Source organism: Grus americana, chromosome 2, assembly GCF_028858705.1.
Source record: "Grus americana isolate bGruAme1 chromosome 2, bGruAme1.mat, whole genome shotgun sequence".
Classification (NCBI taxonomy): Eukaryota; Metazoa; Chordata; class Aves; order Gruiformes; family Gruidae; genus Grus; species Grus americana.
In genome coordinates, this window is record NC_072853.1 from 76,440,252 (window position 1) to 76,464,490 (window position 24,239).

The window sequence follows — 24,239 nt, forward strand, 5'->3', positions numbered from 1 at the left end:
ATTAATATTTAGGATGTGCAGCGTGTGCACATTCAGTTTCGAACTACTTTCAAGCTAGGATCAAAAGAGAAGTCGGGGCAGGGAGAGAAATGCATGGACTGTGCTAGCTAATTGATCCACCAGCGAAGTGCAAGTGGGACTTCCCCAAGTGAAACAATCAAAAGTTAGTGGGGAACAAGAGAGCCATTTTAATCTTCAGGGTCTTGGCCTGCTCCTCTGTGAATGTTCGGAGGCCTCCGCTGGGATCGCAAAGAAAATTGTGCACGTTTGACTGGATGTAATTTCTCTCGCCCACTGTTGCCCAAGTACTCTCTTGATATTGTTTCACGTTTGCTTACCTTACACAGCTTTATACGGAACCTGCTCTTTCACTTTTTCTCTGTATGTGGTCATATTAACCCTGCTGAATCTTTGTTTAGTGCAGGGAGGTGTTGGGGAGGGGGGAGGGGAAATAGGGCAAGGGGGCATCAAGAGAAAGTGTTGTAAAGTGAATCATCCATGTCATTTGTCCTGGCTGCCAAGCTGCTTGGAACCCTCACACCAAGAGGATGCTTTTCTACAGTAGCTGTGTGGTTTGCCTATGTTCAGAGCTGTTGATCTGTAAGTGTACCCTTTATGTTGCAGGATGTAAAAGTCTTTAGTGAAGATGGAACAAGCAAAGTGGTCGAGATTCTAGCAGACATGACAGCCAGGGACCTCTGTCAGCTGCTCGTTTACAAAAGTCATTGTGTGGATGATAACAGCTGGACTCTAGTGGAGCATCACCCTCACCTAGGATTAGGTAGGGAACGGTCAAAGGGGTGGCATGGTTACTTGGGAACATAAAATATGTGTAATTCATATTAATGTGCTTCCAGCCAGACCGTTTTCTTTCCACTGCTTTTATTTGTACATTAGCTGAAGTCACATACATGCTTTTTGTGTATTACAATTTGATGTTAAGCGTTTAAGCCATTTTAAGTCCTTCTCTTATTTCCCATTCTCTGTTTTTTTATTATAAAAAAGAAAAATAATTGTCTAATCTTCACGCTAGTGCTCTGTTGCTACCTTGCTGTGTCTGAAGCTATTGCAAATAAACAGCTTAGGCAAATTAAGCTTGATCCTTAGAGTACTGGTCCTGTGAAACAGCTCAGCTCATCACCAGCTGGGAGACCTGGGTGAACAGACTCAGCTTTGCATACCTACAGTAATGCTTATGAAAGCTAGACATGCTGAGGTGGGGGAGGGGGTTGGCTAAACTTGACTTCAGGCAGGGAAAAATGGTGGCACCACCCGCAAATCCTTGGGCAATTTCTGGACCAGCAGTGGCATCTGCTCTCCAGGCAGCAGCTCCTCCACCTGATTGAAATTAAGGTGTCATGGTTACAGTTTCAAGAAGGCAGCGAGAGGAAGAACTGTGGGGAATTAAATAACACTGTGAATTGGTTTAATTACAGTACCTGAAAGGATCTCATGTTATTCAGTCTTGCTTTTCCTGTTATTTTGTGGCACTGATTAGTTGCAGGGTTCTGCCATGCAGCTTGCAACTGCATGTCGCTCAGACGCTCTATCTGTAATTCTACATAGCATACAATAACACTTTAGAAAAGTGTAGCGTTTGGAGTATTAGGTGATATACTTCACGGGGAATTTCTTCTAGAAAATAGAGGAAGACAAATCATAAGCTGTGATCATCAGCACTGGAATTCTGAATGCTATCTGTAGCTAACAGAGGTTTTTCATGTCTGAAAATGTAATTCAGAACCCTTACAAATAAAAAAAAAAAGAGCAAACAATTTGCTGGAGATGTTATGCCCTAAACCCGTACTGTTAAACAGAGATAAATTCACTGCTTTACAGAATAGCACTAAAAAAAAATAAAAATCATAGGATGTCCTGATTATTTAATGGTTTTATTGGGTATCTCTCCTAATATAGAAAAATCTGAAATAACTGCGTATGTCTGTGATACACTTTCAGTTCTGAGGACATAGGATGAGGTGAAGAATTAAGGTATAAATTACAGAATCTTTATCTCAGTAGCTTAATATGCCACAGGCGTGTTTCTAACAACCTTTACAAATTTTCAGTTTTATCAATGCTCATTAAACTACCAGGCTCTCTTTTTCTATATTCTCTTTCCCATCATTGCTGATTACCAAGGTATTGTGTAAACAGAAGCCTTCTCCTTTGTAACCAACATCCTTCTCCTGCCAGATTCATTCAATGATGCCACAATTCAGTGTTTGTGACATCACAATAGCTTCCATGGTGACTAATTGTGCTGTCAAACTCTGGTGTGTGACATCTCTGAATGAATCGGGCAGGAGGCTGATTAGGAAATCAAAAGCTTCTGTTTACACACAAATAACTTGGTAATTAACAATGATGGGAAAAGAGCAAGATACTTATCAGGCTGCATTTATATACATGGGGACCTGCCTGCCTTGGACCTCTGTTTCACAGTGAAGCACAAAGCGGGGCCCCGGCTGTCACAGAGAAATGGGGTGTGCAGGTTGGGGCTCCAGCAGCCACCAAACTTTGTTCGGCAGGGACTGGTCCAGGGCTGTCCTCTGTGGGCCATACAGCAGATCTGTGTGAAAAGTAACTCAGCCTTTGAGGGTGTAAAAGCAAACAGACAAAGAAAAAAGTATTGGAAGCATCAAAAAAGATGTAATGATATGGATTTCATGGATGTGGCAGAAAAGGGAAGGAAAAAGTTCATTTAACGGGAGACAACAACATCCAATTGCTTGTATTTGGGGGCCAAAGTATATACACATTGTTACATAGTCAATAAACTTTAAATACCAACTTTCATGCATCCACCCAGTTTTGGTTCCAGTTTGATTTTTTTGTTATATGGCTGCTTATTTCTAGCTTCTCAGTAGCTTAAATGCTTCCCTGTGTTTCAGAGACTGTCAGATCAAGGCAGTAATCTGTCTGCACCTTAGGTGAAGTTATTACCAGGTGTCTGATGTTCCATATTTTTCCCTCTAGAAATAAGATTGCTAATTATATTAGCAATGGCAAATAGCTACATAGCAGTGTGGAAAGGAATATGGCTTAAGAGCAGTGAGAATTCTGTTTCCAGAAGACTTTATTTCTGACTCAAGACATCCTTGCTGACTTAATGCTGTAGGTGATTTTGAAGCCTGCCAATGGAGGCGAGTTCCTTCATTAAGTTCACTATCTTCTTTTTTTTTTTTTTTCCCCTAGTCTTGCCTAGTATTACTTTCCAAAAGAGCTCTATTTGCAGAACCAGTTCATCTTTTTGCAGTTGGGCAGACTGAGGACGAGAACAAATTTTTGAAGCTAGCTGCATACTTACAATTGTGATGATTTTCCAGGTCTCAGTTTTTAAGGAAGCTTCACCTGACTGCTTGCTTTGCATGCATAGTCAAGTGTATTCCAAATAACACGTGTGTTGGCAAATAACTTCAAACAACTATTGGACTGCACAAAGTATTTGTGTTCTCACTGGAGGCAATGTGTGACAATTTACCATCAGACTTGCTTAGATTTGACATGTGGAAATGGTTCCTGCTGCACTGTACCACGAGTATCTAAAATGCTTTGTGGTCAAGATTTAATCAGTCTGTGAAACTTGAATTGGTCCCATTATTTCATTTGCAACTAGGAATACACCTAACCTGTCCATAAAATGTGGTATTCTCCCTATGTGCTATTTCATGCTTAACTATCATCAGTTTGGGACAGTGACTCGGATATCTGTATCGGACATTAACAGAAATAATAATGATGAAGACAGACTGTCATGATAGTGTGGGTCTGGACACTGAAAGAATCCCTGCCTACAAATCTCATTTTTCCAGCTCGAGCATTGACTATACATCTTATTTAATGTAGTTGAAGCAGAAAAGTAGTAGGGCTCTGAAATACATGTAGGGTTAGAGGAAAGAATTGCTGCATAGTTACGTACATAGATTTTTTTTTGTTTACATGTGCATTAAATTTGATTTGCCTTAATCTGAACAAATTAAAAGTGGAACAGTTAGACACAGTGCTTGCTAAAATATGAAAACAGGGTGGGCTATTTCACGCTTTGGTCCACCTGTCATTTGTAGTGTTTCTCTAAGTGGGAATTTTGGGCCATGCCTGCGAGTTGTTCACAGTGGAGTCCAGCTCCTTTTCCCATCTTGTATCACTTCTACAGTTCTGTAGAATTTTAGGGTCATTTTGAAGAAGGAAGAAAAAAAAAAAGTCTGTCCTATTCTTTTAGGCAGTGTGTAGAGGAGACTGAGTTGAGCCTATCAGCTAAACTTAAAAGGAGACATTTCTGGTCACTTCAGCAGCAATGCCGCTTGAAGACAGACCGACCTGTTGAACTTAATAGACTGACATCTGTGCTTCTAGTTTTGCGGCAGGAAGCTCAAAGCAGGGCTGAGGTTGAGTTGCTGGTGTGTCAAGTGGCAGTTCATCCCATTTGTACTAACCAAGTGCAAATTACCAAGGACTTCCCAAGTGTAAAACTTACATGAAGTAGTAGCAAACTGATCAGGACTAACTTACTTTTTACGTGCACATGCTATGAAATGCTGCACCTTTTCTTCAAGATGGCTTTCACCATCAAAATGAAAATGTAAACATTACATCAGTGGGAATATCACCACAGAATCTCAAAAGGGTCTTGATTTAATAAATAAAATCATCTAGGTATTGCCTAGAGCAATCTATGAAACAGTCACTGGATGTATTTACACAAACTAATGATCAAAATACAAAACTAATTGACAAATGTTACTCTGAGGGTGGTCAGGCACTGGAACAGGTTGCCCAGAGAAGCTGTGGATGCCCCATCCCTGGAAGTGTTCAAGGCCAGGTTGGATGGGGCTTTGGGCAACCTGGTCTAGTGGAGGGTGTCCCTGCCCATGGCAGGGGGCTTGGGACTGGATGATCTTTGAGGACCCTTCCAACCCAAACCATTCCATGATTCTATACTGCATTTCCTCAGGACAGAATGAACAGGATGTGATTTGTCCCTGCTCTTAGGAAAGTGAAGACTGTAACTTTGTGTGACGACAGAAGCAGGCAGTAGCAGGACATATGGTCTCTCAGGGATCGTACTGTGATGAAATACCAATATAATTAAATGTTTTTTGGAGGAAGCATAGTTTAAAAAACTGAAAGGCCCTCCATGCTTATAGGGCCACCATCCTCATCACCGTGTGGAGGACATTTGACTTTAACCAGTTGCCTAAGACCATGACAGTAGCAATAGATCAGCAGCAATACCTGAAACTTCACCTGTGAAGCCCCTAGATAATGTGGAAGTTTAGGTGATGAATGCTCAGGTGGTGCAAAATATCCTTAATTAACTGCTACCGACAGCAGTATTGTCATGTGGTGTTATGGCTAATGCGCTAAGCAGCAGCTCTTTATTTGAGAGCAGGCCAATATGGGAAATCTTCAATGTTAACACCTTGAAACACAATCTGTAGCGAGGCTGGACGTTGCAAATGCATGGTAAATGCTGAAGTCATCAGTGAGCTGGTGATGACTGACAGTCTAAGTGCAGGTGAAAAAGACAATGACATCATTCAGAGTTAGGTTAAATTTTCAATCAAAGAACTTACATTAATCTGCTAAGTTGAATAATTGAAGTGACATTCAAGAGCTTGCTACTTTTTGAGATACCACTGACTGCTTGCTTTCTACCCTGAAAACAACCCAAGAGAACTTGGGTGGCAGCCTGGCATTTCTAACTGTGGGAATGCAAGGACGCAGGAACATGAAGTGGGGAAAGGACTCTCCAAACTTCTTTGGCCAGCAAGTCACATGCATTTTGGATAGAGCTTTGTGAAAGTTACTTTTTGTTGGACCTCATTTTTTATTTCCTATTCTATAAGGGATGAAAGTACTGACTGTTAAGACTTTTGAAAAATACCTAAATATTTTCTCGGAAACTTTTGAAGATTTGCCAAGATAGTGAGTTCATTAAGTACTGCACACTTAGCCCAGTTGCCTTCTTTCAACTTACTGCTTTCAGTGAATTGGATTTGTTAAGCTATCTGTTCATGCTTTGCTGTGCCATTCTTTTGACCAGAGAAGTGGTGGTTATGGGGAGTTACCTTCTAACCAAATCTAGAGCAGAAAATTGCCCTGTCATGTGTACAAAACATTTGTCTCTGTCAGTATTCCTGTAAAGTAGATCCTGTGACCTCTTTCATAATAAACCCCATTGTCTAGCATCTACAATAAAGGCCTGAAGTTCACCTTGAAATGAACTGGTTTTATAGAGTGTGATCAAATAGGACACTGTATTTCTGTGATAGCTCAAGACCTAACGTTGGCCTTTCTGCAGCTTTTTTCCCCTTAAATCTGTCGACCTTGCCAGTTCCACAGTATATAGCCAGCACCAAAAGAAGAGGTTCATGTGTATTATTTAAGCTACTGCACACAAAAAATCTTATGTTCTTTTCTTTCTCAAAAGTCTGTGCTTATAAAGCCCTGATGTTGGAGATCTTTGAAGAGCACTGCCATGTAACGTTTAACTTTGTAATACTTAGGCCCTAGTTCCTTAAGTGCCTCATAGCAGCATGGTTTGAAAGCTGTAATATGTTTTCTTAACTTCTTAAAAGGTAACGGAATTATACTGGGTTGTTTTACTGCTGTTCTTTGGAAGTCGATTGTGCTGCTTCTGCTGGTTGTGTTAACATCACGTTCTTTTTCCACAGAGAGGTGCTTGGAAGATCATGAGCTCATAGTTCAAGTCGAGTCCACAATGGGAAGTGAAAGTAAATTTTTGTTCAGGAAGAATTACGCAAAATATGAATTTTTCAAAAATCCCATGGTGAGTCTCATTACTTAGTTGTTTACAGCACAGAGGGATGGATTGCAATTACATTGTTGGGCACTGTTATGTCTTAAACATCTATTAAAAATAAAAGCAACCAACAAACATAATTCTTTCCAAAGAAATTTTAACCAATGTTTGAATTCCTTGTACTCTTCTAGCCTAAAAACCTCAAGTGTTTTCAAGTAACCAAATATACTTGTTTCAAAATGGCTATTGTTATGTTGGAGAGTGACCAAGACAGGGAAATCTTTGTTGGTTTAAGAAAAACAGTCAGAAGTGCAATTTACTCATTATTTTCAAAGTTAGTTGATTTGAAGCAAATTGATTGCATAGTGTGCATATCCAAACCTTTTAATATCTGACAGTAACAATTTAAAAAAAAACAACTAAACCAAACAGCACCCTCTGGGTACTCCATAAAGCGCTTACTACATACAAGGAATTTCCAGTTTATCGTTATGTATGTTGAACAGTGTCTCACCTATGGCTGTGCTTTACTAATGTACTCTGCCTTGTTTACTGATCATAATAATTCACTGTCTCTATGTCCTCGTGATGTATCTATGCTTGAAAAGTATTGTATGTCATAGCCATACTTCTTCCTGGATTTGTAAGATCCTTTGAATGTCGTAATTTTAAATGTTTTTGCGGTGTAACTGCTTATTTGGGGATGATTGTTCACATTTTATCTAAACAATTAAGTTGGAACGGGCTCTTGACATGAACCGATGTCAGCTGATGCGACCCATCTAGATAGCTGAAGAGGGATAATCCAGAGGCGGTTTAGGTGAGATCGGATTGTGGGTTAGTCGGGCATTTGTGGTGCCAGAAGAAAAAAAGATACATGAGGTCACGTGAGAACTCATTGCTGAAATTACTGCAGATGATGAATTCATTCCTTTCCTCATAGATGCTAATGCACAGTTGCTGCGTCGTTGCACGTGTGCTTGCACGTACATTTGTCATCTGCTAGTGCTTGTTTCAGAGGCTGCGCCTTGACTTACTGTGTGAAACGTTTCTGTACATGAAGTGTTTGTAATTTTTCACTTCTGTTGATCTTCCCATCTGATAACCTATGAACATCTGAGTGTTGTACAGAAATCTTGGTATCACAGGAGCTAGCACATTGGTTTCATGTGGTATACTTTAATTAATAACAGAGCATGGGAGTAAAACCCAGAATGCTTGGCATTCAGTCCTAGGCTCCTGCAATCAGAGAATAAATCATTCTTTTGGTGTAAGAATGCGAAGGCTCCCTATCCGTTGCATTAGCTGTTGCCATATGGCGCTGTTTCTACTCAAGAGAGGCTGGTAAATGTTAGTTTTCATAATTCATTGTGCAGCTTACCTGGCAGAAGGGTGATTCCTCTTCAGCCCTTCTCTTTATACCCTAAAGACTGAAATTCGTATTGCCTGAAGAGTGACAAATGTTCTAAATTGGAAACGTTTTTGTTGTGATTCATCTTGTTATAATCAGTCATTGTTTTATTTCAGACATTTCTGCATGTCTTCGTGCTTCAAATAATGTTTAAAAACTCCAAGAATGACTTCATGTAATTGCTGTGTATAGTAAATTCAGTCTACCGAATTATATAGGCTTTTTAAAACATGGCAAATGAAAAGGGGAACTAGAGGAATAAATCTAGTCAAGTCATCGATTTAGCAGTCAGAAAACTGTCTGACCTTTGTCATGCAAAGATTCAGTATGAATGAGATATTGTACCACATGCCTGAAATCAGAAAGCTCTGTAGAAGCACCTATTTGTGTGTCAAACAATATTTGCTTCTGTGATCGCAGGATGGGGGAAAGGACGTAGAAATCTGCTTTGAGATGATTCGAACCTAGCACGTAAAGCAAGGCACACAACACAGAGGCTAATTACTGCGCAGGTGTCTTCGTTCAGTTTTTAATATTTCATTTCATGGAATGCATGCTGACCTGTCCTTACAAGAAAAAACACAGGGCTCTGTTATGTTGCCCTGAAATACAAACGTATAGGGGTAGATTTTGCAAAGGGCTTTTCTCTTGGCAGATTGAAGGGTTTCAAGCCCTGACCATAACCTGGCTGTTGAACAGCCAAATGAAAGCATCAACAGTCAGACATGAGCTCTTTCTCATAATTAAGGTCTGCGAATGGCAATTCATGTGGAGCCTTCTGAGGGACTGAGCAGATTTTAGGGTCAAGCAGATACAGCACTAAAGAACTGTATTTTGGATGGAAAGAGAGTGCTATCAAAGGTGAAGGGGTACATACTGGAGATCCTGCTGCATCCCCACCTGAGACTTCTTTTACTGCATTTGCATCCAGCTTACCTCTGTGAGACTAGAGAAAACTTGTTATTCCTCCTGCTCTACATCTTCCACATGGCAAGTGGAGTTACGGAGAGTTTGTTTGCTGAACAGCCTTTCTGCACGGGAACAGAAGCCCAGGAATTTGGTGGCAGAATATGCAATAAGCAAGGAGTCACTGAGTAGCCAACCTGCAGGTCCATTCATCCTGTCATTTCCTAGAAAGTAGGGGCTGTTAGAGATCCCCGAAGGCCCTCAGTAGAAAAGGAAGCGATGGGAAAATGCACTTAGGAAATACTGCATATCAGGTATTTTAAAAATCCACGTTCTGTCTGCATGAGTGTTTGGTGAGCAGAAGGAGGGGAAGAATTGCAATTGAAAGCCCTAGTATGACTTTCTGTGTCAGGGGATCTCCAAATTGATTTAAGAGTGATAGTTTCAAAAAATTAATGACTGGAAGAAAATTCCACTTGTTCTATGTAAAAATGTTCGAATATGATGTGACTTCCAATTGTCTTCTCTTTTTGTGTCTAGAATTTCTTTCCAGAGCAAATGGTTGCCTGGTGCCAGCAAACAAATGGCAGTATCCCACAGTCACAACTTTTGCAGGTACTGTAAGTTATCCATACGGACAAAGAAAGTTTTGGAGCTGGAGGGGAGAGGTTGAGAGGAAGGAAGGGAGAATTCAAAGGTCTGGAAATAGCTGGTCGGAGAAAGACCAGTGTAGTGAGTTAGCATGTGGTACTAGTGTTGGAAAATGTCTGGCAAAGATCTTACCTGGTGGCATTGAGGTGTAAGTTACATGCGCAAAGTATTCATAGTTATGTTCATACATATGTGTGCCATTAATATTCAACTTACTCTGTGGGTACCTGGTTTGGCCACCTAGCGTTGTTCCTAAAACAGTCTCAGCAGATACCTTTCCAGAAAAACAAATACACCTTATAAAAAGCAAAACAGAAGTACTCTTCAATACTCCACATCATAGCATAGGAGAAAGTGTAAAAATAAGTGAGTGCATTAGAAGATGGGTTTGAGATGGTGAGAGGTTTTGCTTTTGCTTTTTATGTCGCATGTTTGTGCCTGGTGAGAATTAACAATAAGGACCAGCTTCCCCATGGTTCAGCCAACTAGCTGCTCATTTATATAGAAAAATAATTCCATAAGAAGTTAAGTGCAAGTAGTTACAGAAAATTGTATGTAGTATTTGCAAAGTAATCCCATTTAAAGCTCCCCAAGTTAAATTACAGAGGTGTGTACCTTATGCATATGTTGTGTAATCTGCGTGGCAGTGGCACGTGCACTGAGTTTATACTGAAGTTTTGATGTCGCTGTACAGTTTCTTGCTTGCTCATGAAGGAACTGTGATGGTGGCACAGTTGGTTGGCCTCCAGGGATGGTGCTGAAGGGTGGGCTACCTCTCTGACCGGTAACTCATTCACTGAAACCTCTCAATTTAAGCACTCCGATCTAAACCCTGTAGTCTAAATCTTTTTCACTTTAGTTGTTTTCCCAAGTGGGGGACATTCCATTCATGAGGCCAAATTAAAACAGTTCATTAAAAGAGTACTATATTAAAAATATAAGACAGTGATGCATGGAAGACAGTACCATGAATAACAGGCAAATTATAAAGCAGAAGGCACAAATATCTGAAGAAAGTATACATACAAATAACTGATCTTAGCTTGATTTCTGTCATTTTGCATGTTAGCAAATATGCAGTGACTGTTTAAATACAACATGTTTCCACTGACTTTTGAACCAGTGCACTCATTTTGTCCCATAACCACTTCAGAATCCATTAAATACTGGCTCCAGGTTCACTGAGAAGAATTTAAAATGTTAGCATCCACTTTCAGCTGGGAAACAAAACAAAAATCAAACCAATTTCTGGAATTAAAATGCATGGAGGTTGCAATCAGGAACCAAAACTAGTGGGAACAGGCTTTGCCACCGACTGGTAGGAACAGAGGTGGGTGGGTTCACACTTTGGACCCTTTTTCCTGCAGTGTAAGTAGATAATTGAGTTTGCTTGTTAACATGAGCAGTGGGGCTCCCTAAAAGAGCAAGATGTTCTTGAAGATGGAGAAGTTTCAAACATAGGGTAATTCAGGCAGTAGGGAAAGGAAAACCTCACAACCTTGTGAGATACAAGAGTTTGCTCCTGGGAAGGCTCAGTTACGTACAGTCCTGGAGAAGCATAAGTCACGGGGGTTAACAGCGTGAGAGGCTGGGGGAAAGAGGGTGGGTACATTCTTGTTGGTATGTTGTTTTACCATAAAAACCAATCTTCCTTAAAGCATTTATATTAAATACCCTTTTCCTTTTAAAAAAAACACACATAACATTTCATAATTTGAATGACAGTTGTAATTTGTTGAAGGTAACCTACCTGCAGTCTAGTAGTCATTCAGCATGTTGCATCCGAGGCCACCTCAAATATTGAGCAAGTGCACTGTTTTTAATTGCACACAAAATAGGGAAGAATATTAAGTATCATCTCACGATATCGTATATTGCATTAAGAGCTAGTACATTTGGTCTTAACAACAGCATTGAAAACAGCGGGATCTGTTTTCCCATTGTGGCTCAGATATGCAAAAGAGCTTGCTTCTTAGTTTACTTTTGGTTTATCTAGCTGGACGGAGAGAATATATTCTCCTTTTGGTCTTTCCCTTTCACAGTTGAGAAGTGGATTCATAGTACAAATAGCAGGAAAATTGACTGTTCTTTTCCATTCTGTTAGATGAGATGGGGAGGAGAACTGGAAAAAAAAATTAGGTTTTGATGCAGCTAAGAATTCAGACACAGGGCACTGATTTTTGATTTTATTTCCTGTGGGCATTATCCACCAAATAACACCAAAACACAACTTTCAAGACTTGCAAAGGCATCTAGACCAACCACGTTTATGCATTTTTCTTCCTACTATTGAATTTATTAGTTTGGCATTTAACTTGCTGAGCAAGCCCTCTGTCATTTAAAAATCTGGCCCATTGTAATAAGGGAGCAATCCATCAATTTGCTAACCACAGTTAATTCTTCCTTCCTTTGGTGTATTGCAAATCAAATGATTCCATATGTGGTCCCTCTAATTATGTCAAGAACTTTAATACTTATGGATCTTGAAGTCTAGTATAATTGCTGACACTTACTTGACTGCTCTACATTTCATTGTGCGTTAAATATTCTGTTGTCTGTCATTCCTCTTGTCTTGGGACAGGTGCATCTGCTATATAAGACTTTAATGTGGGAAATCCTGAAATAGTCTGTTGCCATTCTAAAACTTTGAGATAAAGTTGCAGATTTTGGCCAACGTTTCCAAGTTAGACTAGTTGTCAGAATTGTTGTGACAAGGTATTATTTTAAGACTTAATAAGCTTACTTTGAGTCCCTTCAGGCCAAGTGCAAGAAGATTGAGGATACAGAGAAGTGGTTAGCCTTTTGGAGATTTACGTGTTGACACAGAGAACAGGAAAATGTCAGTGGCAGGAGGAGTTAGCTAGGTAGATGTAACGGGGGGAGCAGGAGTATCCATTTTGGTTGTAAATCAGTTTAAACATCTAGGTCAGTTTAAGCATAATGTGAAACTGTGCCCCAGGTTAGCAAAATGATTTGCCATTTGCTTCTCTGTTCTGCAAATACAGTGACAATTTTATGATCCATCCGTAGGACACAATCCTCATTTACATTTTCCTCTCCAACAGAACTTTTTAAATTCCAGTAGCTGCCCTGAAATTCAAGGTTTCTTGCATGTCAAAGAGCTGGGTAGGAAATCGTGGAAGAAATTGTATGTGTGTTTGAGGAGATCAGGACTTTATTGTTCTACAAAAGGAACTTCAAAGGTAAGATTAAAAAAGAAGTTGCACAGTACTAGAATGTGAAAGCATTTTCTGCTTTTACAGTGGGTATTTTTTGCTGGTTTTTAAATATCTGCACAGAGTGTTCCCTTTTTTTTATCGCATAGAAAAGGATAGGCAAGCCATGATCAAATGACAATCAAGCCCTGGGCTCTCAATGCATGAAAATAGCTCTATCACATTGTTATATAATAAAACCAAACTAGCCAGACAACATAATTGCCCCTACTGAAGTCATGCTACAAGAGAAATCATGTTCTCCAAGCGCATGGTTCATGAATGTAGTTTAAATGATACCTTAAACAATATTTTATATTGCCTAACTTTCAGATTTCTCAGGAGCAATGTAATAGGCTATGCCATTTTTAATGTGATGCATTTGAATAAGTATTTTGTCAGCTTCTTGTGTAAAGCACCTTCTGCTGTATAGTAGGCTGATGTTTAAAAGGTGCCCTGCTGTGTCCACTGCAGGCTGCCTGGGAGAGGAGCACAGTGTTCGTACGCTGCCCTCTGTTGGAGGTTGGTCTTGAGAGACTGCAAAGCTTCCAGCAAGAATCTTCCAAAATCTTACACTTACCTATGATAAAACATGTTATTTCCCCAGGAGCCAAGACATTTGCAGTTGTTGGCTGACCTAGAAGACAGCAATATCTTCTCGTTGATAGCAGGCAAGAAGTTGTACAATGCACCTGCGGAGTATGGATTTTGTATAAAGGTAATTCTTCTCGTTAAGTTCTCCCAAAGTTCACGATGGTGTTGGTGGCTCAGAGTTCCCCCAGTCCCCAGCTGAATGGGATCTGTATGTAAAATCCTGCAAGCATTTCTGTCATGAGGACTTGATCTTTAACGTCTTTCATTTGGCAGGCATGTCCTGTGAATCTTGACATCGTTTTATGTGACACTTCTAACACTTTATCTGGTGCTCCTTTGGCTTGGGAAATTTCTGTGCAAGATCAACTGAGTGCTGAAGCATGGTGTGCCTGTGAGGTGGCCTTGGTTCACCTCACAGATTAATTTTTTTTTTCCCAAGTACTCTAATTGAATAGGAAAGTTTCTCTGGACAGCGAGCACCGAAACTATATAGCAACAAAGGATCACACTCCGGTTGGGTGTGATTGTACCATTAAAGGTTTACATTTATTTAAAGAACAAAATTGTCTTGGAAAATGGAAATCAGAATAAGCAGTTGCCTTTGAGGATTTTTGAAACTGTTGTGCTGATGAATAGGTCTGGAAAGTATTTCAAAGCTTCATGTAATTTTCTGAGAAGAAAACAAGGCTGGGGGCTGGTTTTATTGACAGCAGTGAAGCAGTCTCCTTCCTAGCAGCCGTTCCAGAGCTGGATAACATGGGTTTGCCTCAGAGAGTAGAGGCCAGCTGCGAGACAGACCCTGAACTGGTGGAAGCAGACTTTCAGTAACCTTCAGTTACGGAAACTTTGGTTCTTCCATCTTGAAATAGGGGTTTATAAAACAGTTCTAAAAAAACCCAAAACAACCCAAACGCCTTGGTTCTGGTTCTAGCATGGTCTGAGAACCTTGTTCCTATAAACTGCCAGAACTGCAGGGTATTTGAAAGCAGGCAGTGATGTTTATCTTACTGGACCCAGCTGAGAAAGTGGTTTCTTTCAAAGCATGCTCAGCCTCTTCTGAGCTTTAATTCAGGGTGGTGTGAGCTTTTCCTGGCCAGTTCTTAGACTAATACTGTACCTGCCGTTACTCTGCAGTAAAGTTACAGTGGTGTTGGTTTTCTCCTGAATGTGTCTGACTTCCCTCTCACACTTAATAGCCCAACAGAGTGAGAAATGAAACTAAGGAGCTGAGGTTGTTGTGTGCTGAAGATGAACAAAGCAGGACATGCTGGATGACTGCCTTTCGACTTCTCAAGGTACCTAATCTCTTCTATGTGAATACAGCTACACCTCTAGTTAAGTTGCATTCGTCATTTTGTCCGTGAGAAAATACCTATATGTTCTTAAACATCATCTGCCTCCAAAATGATACAGCTAAGAGCAAGATGCCAGGTAGACCTGTCCCTCCTAAGCTTTTAAGCACACGACTGAGCTCAATTCCTTCCACATATGAATCAAGTATAATTTTAATATTGGAGACAAATTTATGATATGTGAATGAATAAAAAAACCTGCTCAACAAGGTATTTGCAAGTTATCGTAAAGCTAAAGAAAATGTTTTGATAATGGCAAGTGGTTATCTTAACTAGAACAGAGTGCTATCTAGAGCCTTTGCAATTTTTTCAGTTTTCTGAAGGTTCTATTAAAAAAACTAACAAAAATAAGCAACCCTATCTCTGGGTGAAAGTTATTCATATCTGAGAACAACAAGATTTCTTGATAATATGGTAGGAGGCTTCACAGGTTTTTTTGAAACAAAATCAGCATGGAAGGAACTGAGGAGAAAGTTGACTATTTTGCACTCTATGAAGCAGAGAACTTCCTGATCTTCATAGGGAAATGGGCAGAAGTTTTGGGTTGGTTTTAAATCTTTCCCTGAAGATGCTGCCTTGAAAACTACTGTGTTCTTCTCTGTACCTTATTACATCCTCCCTCATGTTAAAGGGAATATAGACATATATAAAAAATGTAATAAATATGTGCAGATGATGTTTTACCCATGAAAATCCCACCTCTCTTTCACGCAGTTATCCTGCTCTCTAATACTCTGTGTCAAAGTGTAACACACAAAATGTGATAAAAAAAAAGAAACGTGCACAAAGTGGTACTGCGGTACTTGATAACTAGATACATGTCCACCCAAATAGGATGGAGAACCTTGAGCTCAGTCAAATTTGGCGCTTTCTCTAGCAAACAGATAATTTCAGATTTGGAAATGAGGGCATGGCTGTTCCCTCTGACCACAGAGCTCAGCACACCAGCGTCCGGCTGGTGGCTGCTGCGTGCCAGGCTCTGCCCAAAATGGGACGTGTAACCCAGGGGCACTGTGAGCACTTGGTCTCTCTGTCCTGAATGAACAGAGTCCTGCCTGAGTAGCAGCCCACATCAGCAAAGCCTTCACATCCCCCTCTGCCAAAATGCCCTTTTCCTCGCCAGCATTTCACACCCGCCTGCTGAAGAAGATGCATTCCTGCAGTGTACATCCAAGGAGCTGAAAGGGAGTGGGTGCATCAGAAAGAGTATGAGGTTTTATCACTTCCCAGTCCAAGTGTGGCATTGACTAGAAGCCACAGAGATTACCATTGCTGCACGAGCATTGATTATTCCTCCCCTCCCTTTCTAAAAAAGTTTCTTTTGATTGTCCTCAAGACATGACAAATGTTTGCTACAATTACCTGTTCCTCTCCCCATGCAGACTGTCCGTCGTGCAAAACCCTGTAAGCGTAGGGAAAGCAAATGAGACTCCTAGGCCAGCGGGCATAAAAACGCAGTGCCTGTTCTCCATCTACATTAAGTGGTCACCTTCCAAACCAGAGCACATTTCTTTGAATGCTTTCCAAATATTATCTCATTTGTTAATTGTAAGAAATTCTGTGTTGCAGTACCGAAATTCCTATTTTAAGTTGTTACAAAGGCAGGTGCACTAGACATAGTACAGGCTGGGATGCCAGAAGCAATCCCAATTACAAGATGCATATTTGATTTCTGTGGAGCTGATACCTCTGTTGGCTATCATAATCCCCTCTCCAGTTACTTAACTTGATTTGACTCGTGTTTAATACACACTAACAATTATGGTAAGAGTTTTAGTTCCCAGGCAATTCCAAGTGCTTCTTCTCAGCTGTCCTTTACTTTCCCTATTTACGCAGAATTTTGCATTTTGGGGAAAGTACTCAAACAGAGGATCAGATAATTGTAGTGAATTTTGCCTTGAAGATACCGCTTGTTCTGAAGAAATTAGTTACACTGGTCGAGGTACTAATGTTCCTGAATTGCAAGGAAAAACCTTCAGTGTACAGAATTAGCTATTCTTATCAAATACGTAGATGTGCATCTTACTGTGACTGTTCAGAGGAATCTTTCTTTGCAGTGCGACCTGTGGCAGCAGCAGTACTGTATGGCAGTAATTTCTCTATACTGGCATATAACATTCACCCTTAGGCAGTTAACGCTGCGGGGAAAAAAAGGGGTTTGTTTTTAAGGAACACTGAAAGATCATTAAAGGTGTATAGTCAGGGAAAAATAAGGCTGTGCCTCAAGGCTGCGGCCGTGACCGTCCTTTTTATTTACCTACTGATTTAACTTTCCATAGTCCTATATTGCCCTGTTTACAAAATTATATATACCATTTCAATTAGAACATTCAGTAAGTGATGTTGTTATACTTCAGCACTGTGCCTCTAGGGAAGGCACTGAGTAGGTGTTTTCTTAGCATCCTAGCTACTAGTGTTGCTAAAATTTCTCATGTTCAACGAGGAGCATGACTGGAATTCAGTCGCCTTATTTATATAAGGAAAAGTAGCAAAAGTGTTATTTTGTCCTGAAATTTATTAAAAGAACTAGTGAATTAGATTCTTATTTTTTATCATTATGAAAACTGAGTTTGAATGTCTTGTGCAGAATTTTTTTTTAAGTTCACATTACTAGAGGGTAAAAAGAGGGGGAGTTAGTATGTGTGTTCTGACCTGTAGTGAAAAGGAAAACATGGTGTTAGCTGAGAGTGGCAGAAATTACCTGTGTATTTCACTCGTGCTTGTAAAAGTGCTGTCTTTTAAATAAAGCTTGTTGTGCATATTTACTGCTCAGTTGCCATCTGCCAATCACTATTACTCAATGCAAATTGCTTTGGGACAGCTTCAGATCATGAAAATAATAAACTAGTGACACCTTGCTCCAGTGTTAGCAGTATTATGAAATCACTGCAGGTTTTTTTCCTAGTGTATACATTTGAATAATAATAATGTCCTTGCATTTCTGTTGGCAGTATGGAATGCTACTGTATCAGAATTACAGAATTCCCCAGCAGAGAAAAGCCATGCTTCCACACTTTTCCACTCCAGTAGTAAGTAATGAACTTCACCTCATTAATGTAAGATGTTGGAAAAGGTACATTTGCTTTTGCATTTTAAAAGTGGAAAATTTTACTCTAAGAAATGTAAATTCAGCATTGTGTAGCAAATCAATGTAAAGTTCGCGTTTCGCATGAGTACAGTTTACGTGGTTGGCTCTCCATTATCTTAGGCTTACATGATCCACATGATTGAAAAATCTTGGATACGTCAGGCACTTTGAGATGTACAGTACAGAGACATCTGGCTGTCTCTGCAGAAGCCAGCTTAGGTCTGGCAAAACTAAGACGTAAATTTCCTAAAATATGTTGGGCCAAGAGCTGACTGTTAGCTATCTAAAAGTGAAGATCCTATATTTGGATCCCAACTGGCCCTGAAAATGACTGGAGTATAGTAATAGGGCAGGCGGGCAACTTGAGCAATACAGATTTTATTCTCAGCCTTTGAATCCTCTCCCTCCCTTACGGCCTAAAAAGAAAAGCCATCTATTTTTCTGTCTGCAAATCTTTTGGAAGGTGAAAAAAAAAGAGAGGTATTTTCTGTGCTGTTGAAGGGTAACTTTGGACAGTCTTGTGAAACCAAAACATTTTGAAATGAAACTCTCAAGCCGGTTTTTTCTTTCCCTGTTTTTTGAAACAAGTGAAAATTCCTTTTCAGAGAAGTGTATCTGAAAACTCACTAGTAGCAATGGATTTTTCGGGGCAAATAGGAAGAGTTATTGAAAATCCTGCTGAAGCACAGAGTGCTGCCTTGGAAGAAGGACATGCTTGGAGGGTAGCTATCTTCTCTTCTTTTCTATTTTTGTCATTAGTAAGTGTCTGTTGAGAGCCAAAACACAGAGTGTACTATGATGTTAGTGCAGTGCTGGTCACAGTATAGCTTAGCTCCGACCTGAAGCAATCACACTGCAAGCATGCAGATCTGAAAGTCAATATCCATCTTTAGCAAAACTGTCACATTCACAACAACCTTCTACCACTGCTTCTCTGTCCCCCTAGTGTCCAGAGGAAAGTTGAGGGGGAAAGCAGACCCACCAGAACTTTACTGCCAGTTTGCAAAACCAGTCTCTGAGGAGGAATATGTCAAATTAAATGCTTCCCCACATGGAAGAGGCTGGGGCTCTGACTAATGGCTTGCTCCCAGTAAGTTTAATTGCAGAATATACAAGAGGCAGGACCTCTTGCAATGAAAACTGATGTAACTTGTTTATAGTGTCTTGTGGACAGACAGCCGCAGTACAAGTTTTCCCACATGCTCGTCTCTTAGGGAACAGGAGTCATTACTGAAGCACTAGCCGGTGCTTTATGTACGGGAGGGAAATACTGCTTGATTTACTGAGTGCCTGGTGTTTTGCCTGAGGAGAAACATATCAGACTTTTCTTTTTTCTTTTTTTTTTCTTTTTTTTTTAGATACTGAGCTTTCATCATTAACATCTGGCTTGTGTTTTAAGCCAACTGAAATGAGCTGCTGCTTGTAGATTAGCCCCCTTCAAAGTTGCATTTCTTTTCCTCATCCTTGCATTAAACTTGCCCAGCCCCCAGTTTCCTGTAAATTAAATCTGTATTGCATGTGCACTAATTCTCTTCTGTTGAGGCTTTAGCGTGGATTTAACAGTAATTCATTTTCTCTATAGAAACGTAGCACAAGAATGAACATCTTGGGTAGCCAAAGTCCACTCCATCCTTCCACACTGAGTACAGGTAAATTCTGCTGGTTTGTAAGCATAGTATCAGAGGCCTCTGTGAGTAAATAAAAGTTATATTTCATACAGAGAAAGAGAGCAGTCGTGTAATATTAATGCCTCGATGTCAAATACAATGCCTATGTTTATCAGTAGCTTCTGTGTCCTTAATATGCTTACCCATACAGACGTAGTAGAAGGAACTTGTTTTCCTTTGAAGGCGCACTCAAGCTTTTCTTCAATATTAATCTTTTGAAACTCAGACTTTGTAAAATAGAGAATAAATGTTTCCATAAATGTTTCCATTTAAAACAATCCAGAAGTCAATTCTTCGTTTTAGACAAGGAAAGTCAATGAGTGATGTGTTAATCTTTAAAGAGTAAAAATGAGAGTCTTCAAAACAGCATTTATTCCATAATAACTGAATAATGTAAAATACAGATGCCTGTAATGTGAGTCCTGAACATCTCCTTGAGATTGTAAGTTTCTTAAAATAATAGGAAATTGCGTATTAATATCCTGGAGTTCTTAGAGGAAACACAGCTATCCTGTTTCTATTCTGTGTTTCTGCTCTGTTGACCAAAATTTAAAAATACCATTTGAAAAACAATAAAACAATAAACATAAAAATATTTGGGGTAAGTCCACCCTTGAAAGCACAAGCTAAAGCGCTTTTCATTATTTGAGAGGGACTTGGTTCTAACTCATTAGTTTATACATTGTATTCTGAAATTTGTTTAGTCCCAACATTTTCAAGAAGCTATGAAAAGGCAACATTATAAGAGATTTCTCTTGTTAACCTAATCGTACATCTGCAAATCTGAAATTACATGGAGATAATGCCTATCTACTTGGTATATTAAGTAGATGCAACAGCTGGTGCATTTTTTTTTCATATTGATTCATATTTTACATGGATTGATGAAAGATATTTTATATTCTGCAACAAAACTATACCCACTTTTAAAATGTTTAAATAATTAATATGTGGAAAAAACTGTTGCACATGTTACTGTTTTTAACCATCCTCTCTTTTCCTCTTTTCCCTCTCGCCTCCAGTTATTCACAGGACACAGCACTGGTTTCATGGCAGAATCTCTAGAGAAGAATCTCACAGGATTATTAAGCAACAAGGGCTTGTAGATGGGTAGGTATTCCTGTTGCTTAGTATTTATGATCTGATAAAGAAGCGTTATAGACAAGAAGCGTTATAGACAAGAGCACAACTTCTGCTGTAAGGGTTTACAGATTTGTGAGCATTTATGAGTAAGGGTTTACAGGTTTGTGAGCATTTCTGAGTAACCTGATTCTTGAGTAGTCCCATTATAACCTGCCTGGATTTCAAAAAGTCAGAGTATGTGTTTATAGGAGTGAGTTCTAACTCTTAATTTGAAAAATAAAATATTAAGAATACTTTTTTATTTTTTCCAACAGAGGCAATCAAGTTTTAGAGAATGTTAGAATTTGAAAATAATTGATTCCTGTAATCTGCATTGAGGATATATTTTTCAGGCAAAACTGCACCTAGCCATTTGCCTGCAAATGTATAGTCAGCCATTTGTGCTCTTTTACATGAATCAGAGCGGTTAATGATGATTTCTCACTATTTACTTCTGTTCTAGAGCAAAGAAATGAAAGTACCTGTTCCAGCGCTCTCTAAAATGTCTGTAGTTGAGATTTAAGTATGTTCTGAGCATCTCTTGTTTCCCTTATTTATTTGTAGTTATGGTTATTTAAGGGAAGTTGCTTAAACTGCTTTCAGCAGTTCTTTATTTGTAGGGTGGGAAGAGCATGGTTGCCTTCAGTTCACTAATCTCACTGCTGTCTGTGTTAATTAAAGGTAGAAACTTCCGTGTTGGCTTCTCAGGAGACAGTCAAATTCAAACCTTTCTTTGTCATTTTCACATTGAGGAGCATCACTAATCTTTGTGAAGAATGAAATACATTAGAGAAGTAGAAACTGCTAGCACATATACATATTCATCAAACAGTGTTTTTTATTGTTTGGGGCTTTTTGTTGGGCTAAGGCTATTGGGTTTTAGCTTAGCAGGTCAAACAGAGAAGAGAGGCTGAGAAAGCAAAGGAGCACCGCTGACTTGCTCAGTTTCTGGTTCTCTCACACTACAGATCTTCTTGACAGTCTTGGGCTTATTTTGATTTGTTGCCTTAGGAATCTAGTGGCCCACCCTTCTTGGGGTTTTTGTAAATGTGTTAATGCCTTTGAGGCAGTGTTAAATTTGAGCCTAGCTAGCTTACTCACTGTGGAAGGTGAAGATTGATTAATGTGGCTGTAGGAAGGTCAGTCAGCAGTGGCAAAAGAACCATGTTACCTGTGTGCTCTGAGATCTAAGGATCATGATTTTCAGGACAGAAAAGCCTTGCCTGTGTTTTCCTGCTCTGTGTGCTGTTGAACAAAAGAAGGTAGAAATTAACAGTCTTCTGATGGCTCATGTAAGATGTTCAGCAATGTATATATGCAGCTGATCCTGCTATCAAGTGACTGTTTCTGGAAGCTGTTGTTGAGGATGCATCTATCTTTATAGTCATTGTTTGTGTGAACAGCCTGTTGCTTGCCAGAGGTTGGGTAAACACTTGCAGGATCAGTTATGCTGATCTTTGCTTTGTGCCACCAGCTTATGATACCGTGCATTATCTGAAATGGCTAGGTGAAAGATAACACAGACATACCTGCATGAACAGGGCAGGGAAGATCTTTCTTCCCAAGATGGATCCTAATGTGTTAAGTCTTTGGTCCCTTTTCCACACATCTGGTTTTGCTAGGACTAGAAAGGAATGTTTAAATACCATGCATGGTTTCCGGTGGTGGCAAGACATGCCTGTCTCTGAGTATTGGACTGACCCTGGTTATGATGGTGCGTTTTTGTGGTATTGACATTTCTCAATTGGTTCTGAGGAGCTGGAGTAAGTTCTTTTGGGTTCATAAGACTACAAGCAGTTCTTGCAACTCAGCCTTGGAAAAGTGTGTTCCTGGCTTAGTGGTTAGCAATTAAGAGGGCTTGAAGCCTGCCCTGGTACTGTGCTTGGCCATCTCACAAATCCACTAGTGATTAGCACTGTGAGCCTTACGCCAAAGGTATATTCTTGTTTCCTGTGGCATGGAGAGGTTCTCCTTCCTTAGTTCATAAATGTCAAGGGGAGGAAACATTTTTTAACTAGACTTTTTTCTCCTCTTCTAAGTATGTATTTAACCATTTGAGTCAGGACTTCAGTTTTGTGGGTCAACTTAAAAGTGACAGTTACATAGTGTGTGATGTTGCTAGCTATACTCCTAACGTATCTTCTTCTCCAGTGATGCTGAGGGAAAATCCTGTGACTGTTTTAGAGGAAAAAATCAGTGTGTGTTTGCCCCATCTTGATAATGTGGATGCTACCTAACTGATAAGTCATTTTACGAAAGTATTGAGCTGTTTCTGTGCAATCGCAGCCATTTAAATTAAACTTAATTTTGCTAACACCGGATTTCTATAAACTGATGCAAGATACTGGAGAGTGGGAACAGATTCTCATGTATTAACTTTCCAATCCACAGAAATACAGATTTGCTTTGGAGTTAAATGAGAACATTTTCTTCATAAGAGTACATACCAGTAATGGAAAGCTCCATTAGAGAGACCTTTTAAAAAAAGCCTCATTCATTAATTCATTCATAGGGAAAGAACTACTGCATATATCTTTCACTTCTTGTTTCTTCATCTATTAGTGTTGCATAGCCATGGTATAAAAATTGAAAGCAAATTGCCTGTTAATGCAACTAAAGAAGAGTTAGGCAATAGCACAAAATGACTTAATAGTTCTGATTATTTATGAAGAAATGGATTGTGGTAGTCAATGTGTACTTAAAAATGTTCTCTCCTAGACTATTTCTTCTCCGGGACAGCCAAAGCAATCCAAAGGCATTTGTACTTACGCTGTGCCATCATCAAAAAATAAAGCATTTTCAAATCTTGCCGGTGAGTAGATTATTTTTGATACTGATCACAAAAAAAAAAAAAAATTAAATCATAAAGCTTTGCCAACATCTGAAGAGAGCTCTTACTAATTACTGATGTAATTAACAGGGATGTTTCCATTAGCAAGTATATTAGCAAGTATTCTTTAGAATTGTCAAATGGCTGATTAAAATTCTTTCTTAACATTCCCTGGAAAACTAGTGTAAGTCATTTAGGTATAGAAGTAATGCATAGAAATTGTTCTCTGTGACTGACAGCAACAATAGCAGCAGTTGTCTCCCTATCACTTAGGCAAACGTAGAATAATTTATGGAAACTTTGAAAAGTTTTATTCTGGAGGTTATCCAATAATGTTGAGCTTAAAATAATGTTATACTGAGATGTCGAGAACCTATTTGATTTTTATCTTGATCAGAAAGAGCATCAGAAATTTAAGATCATGTAGACCTCTTTATTGGTCCAAACCCTCTTCACTTGCTTCGCCTGCCAATTTTACAAACAGCTAACAAATATTTTAGGGGTATTTTTGTTTTATGTAATGAAGACCAATGCTGTCTTTACAACTTTCAATTACTCTGCCCACAAGCTTTCACTTCCATAAACAAAATATTTCAAGTTGGGTTAATGTTCAAATTGGGTTCATTTCTAGTGCTGT

General features: G+C 39.4%; 1 protein-coding gene across 8 annotated transcripts in view; it reads left to right on the top strand.

Moving 5' to 3' along the window:
* The window catches only part of GRB10 (growth factor receptor bound protein 10), a 152,030-nt gene that overhangs the window by 124,522 nt on the left and 3,269 nt on the right, over positions 1–24,239 (top strand). For 5 of the 8 annotated variants that reach the window (XM_054814972.1, XM_054814973.1, XM_054814975.1 and 2 more), the window contains 11 exons: positions 625–781; positions 6,678–6,793; positions 9,624–9,698; positions 12,800–12,937; positions 13,557–13,667; positions 14,740–14,838; positions 17,847–17,924; positions 18,589–18,705; positions 19,566–19,632; positions 20,673–20,760; positions 23,491–23,584. In XM_054814972.1, coding sequence (XP_054670947.1) covers positions 625–781; positions 6,678–6,793; positions 9,624–9,698; positions 12,800–12,937; positions 13,557–13,667; positions 14,740–14,838; positions 17,847–17,924; positions 18,589–18,705; positions 19,566–19,632; positions 20,673–20,760; positions 23,491–23,584 — 1,140 coding nt within the window. Of the gene's footprint in view, positions 1–624; positions 782–6,677; positions 6,794–9,623; positions 9,699–12,799; positions 12,938–13,556; positions 13,668–14,739; positions 14,839–17,846; positions 17,925–18,588; positions 18,706–19,565; positions 19,633–20,672; positions 20,761–21,235; positions 21,296–23,490; positions 23,585–24,239 lie in introns of all 8 variants that reach the window. The other 3 variants (XR_008575690.1, XM_054814976.1, XM_054814978.1) reach the window with 3 other exon arrangements.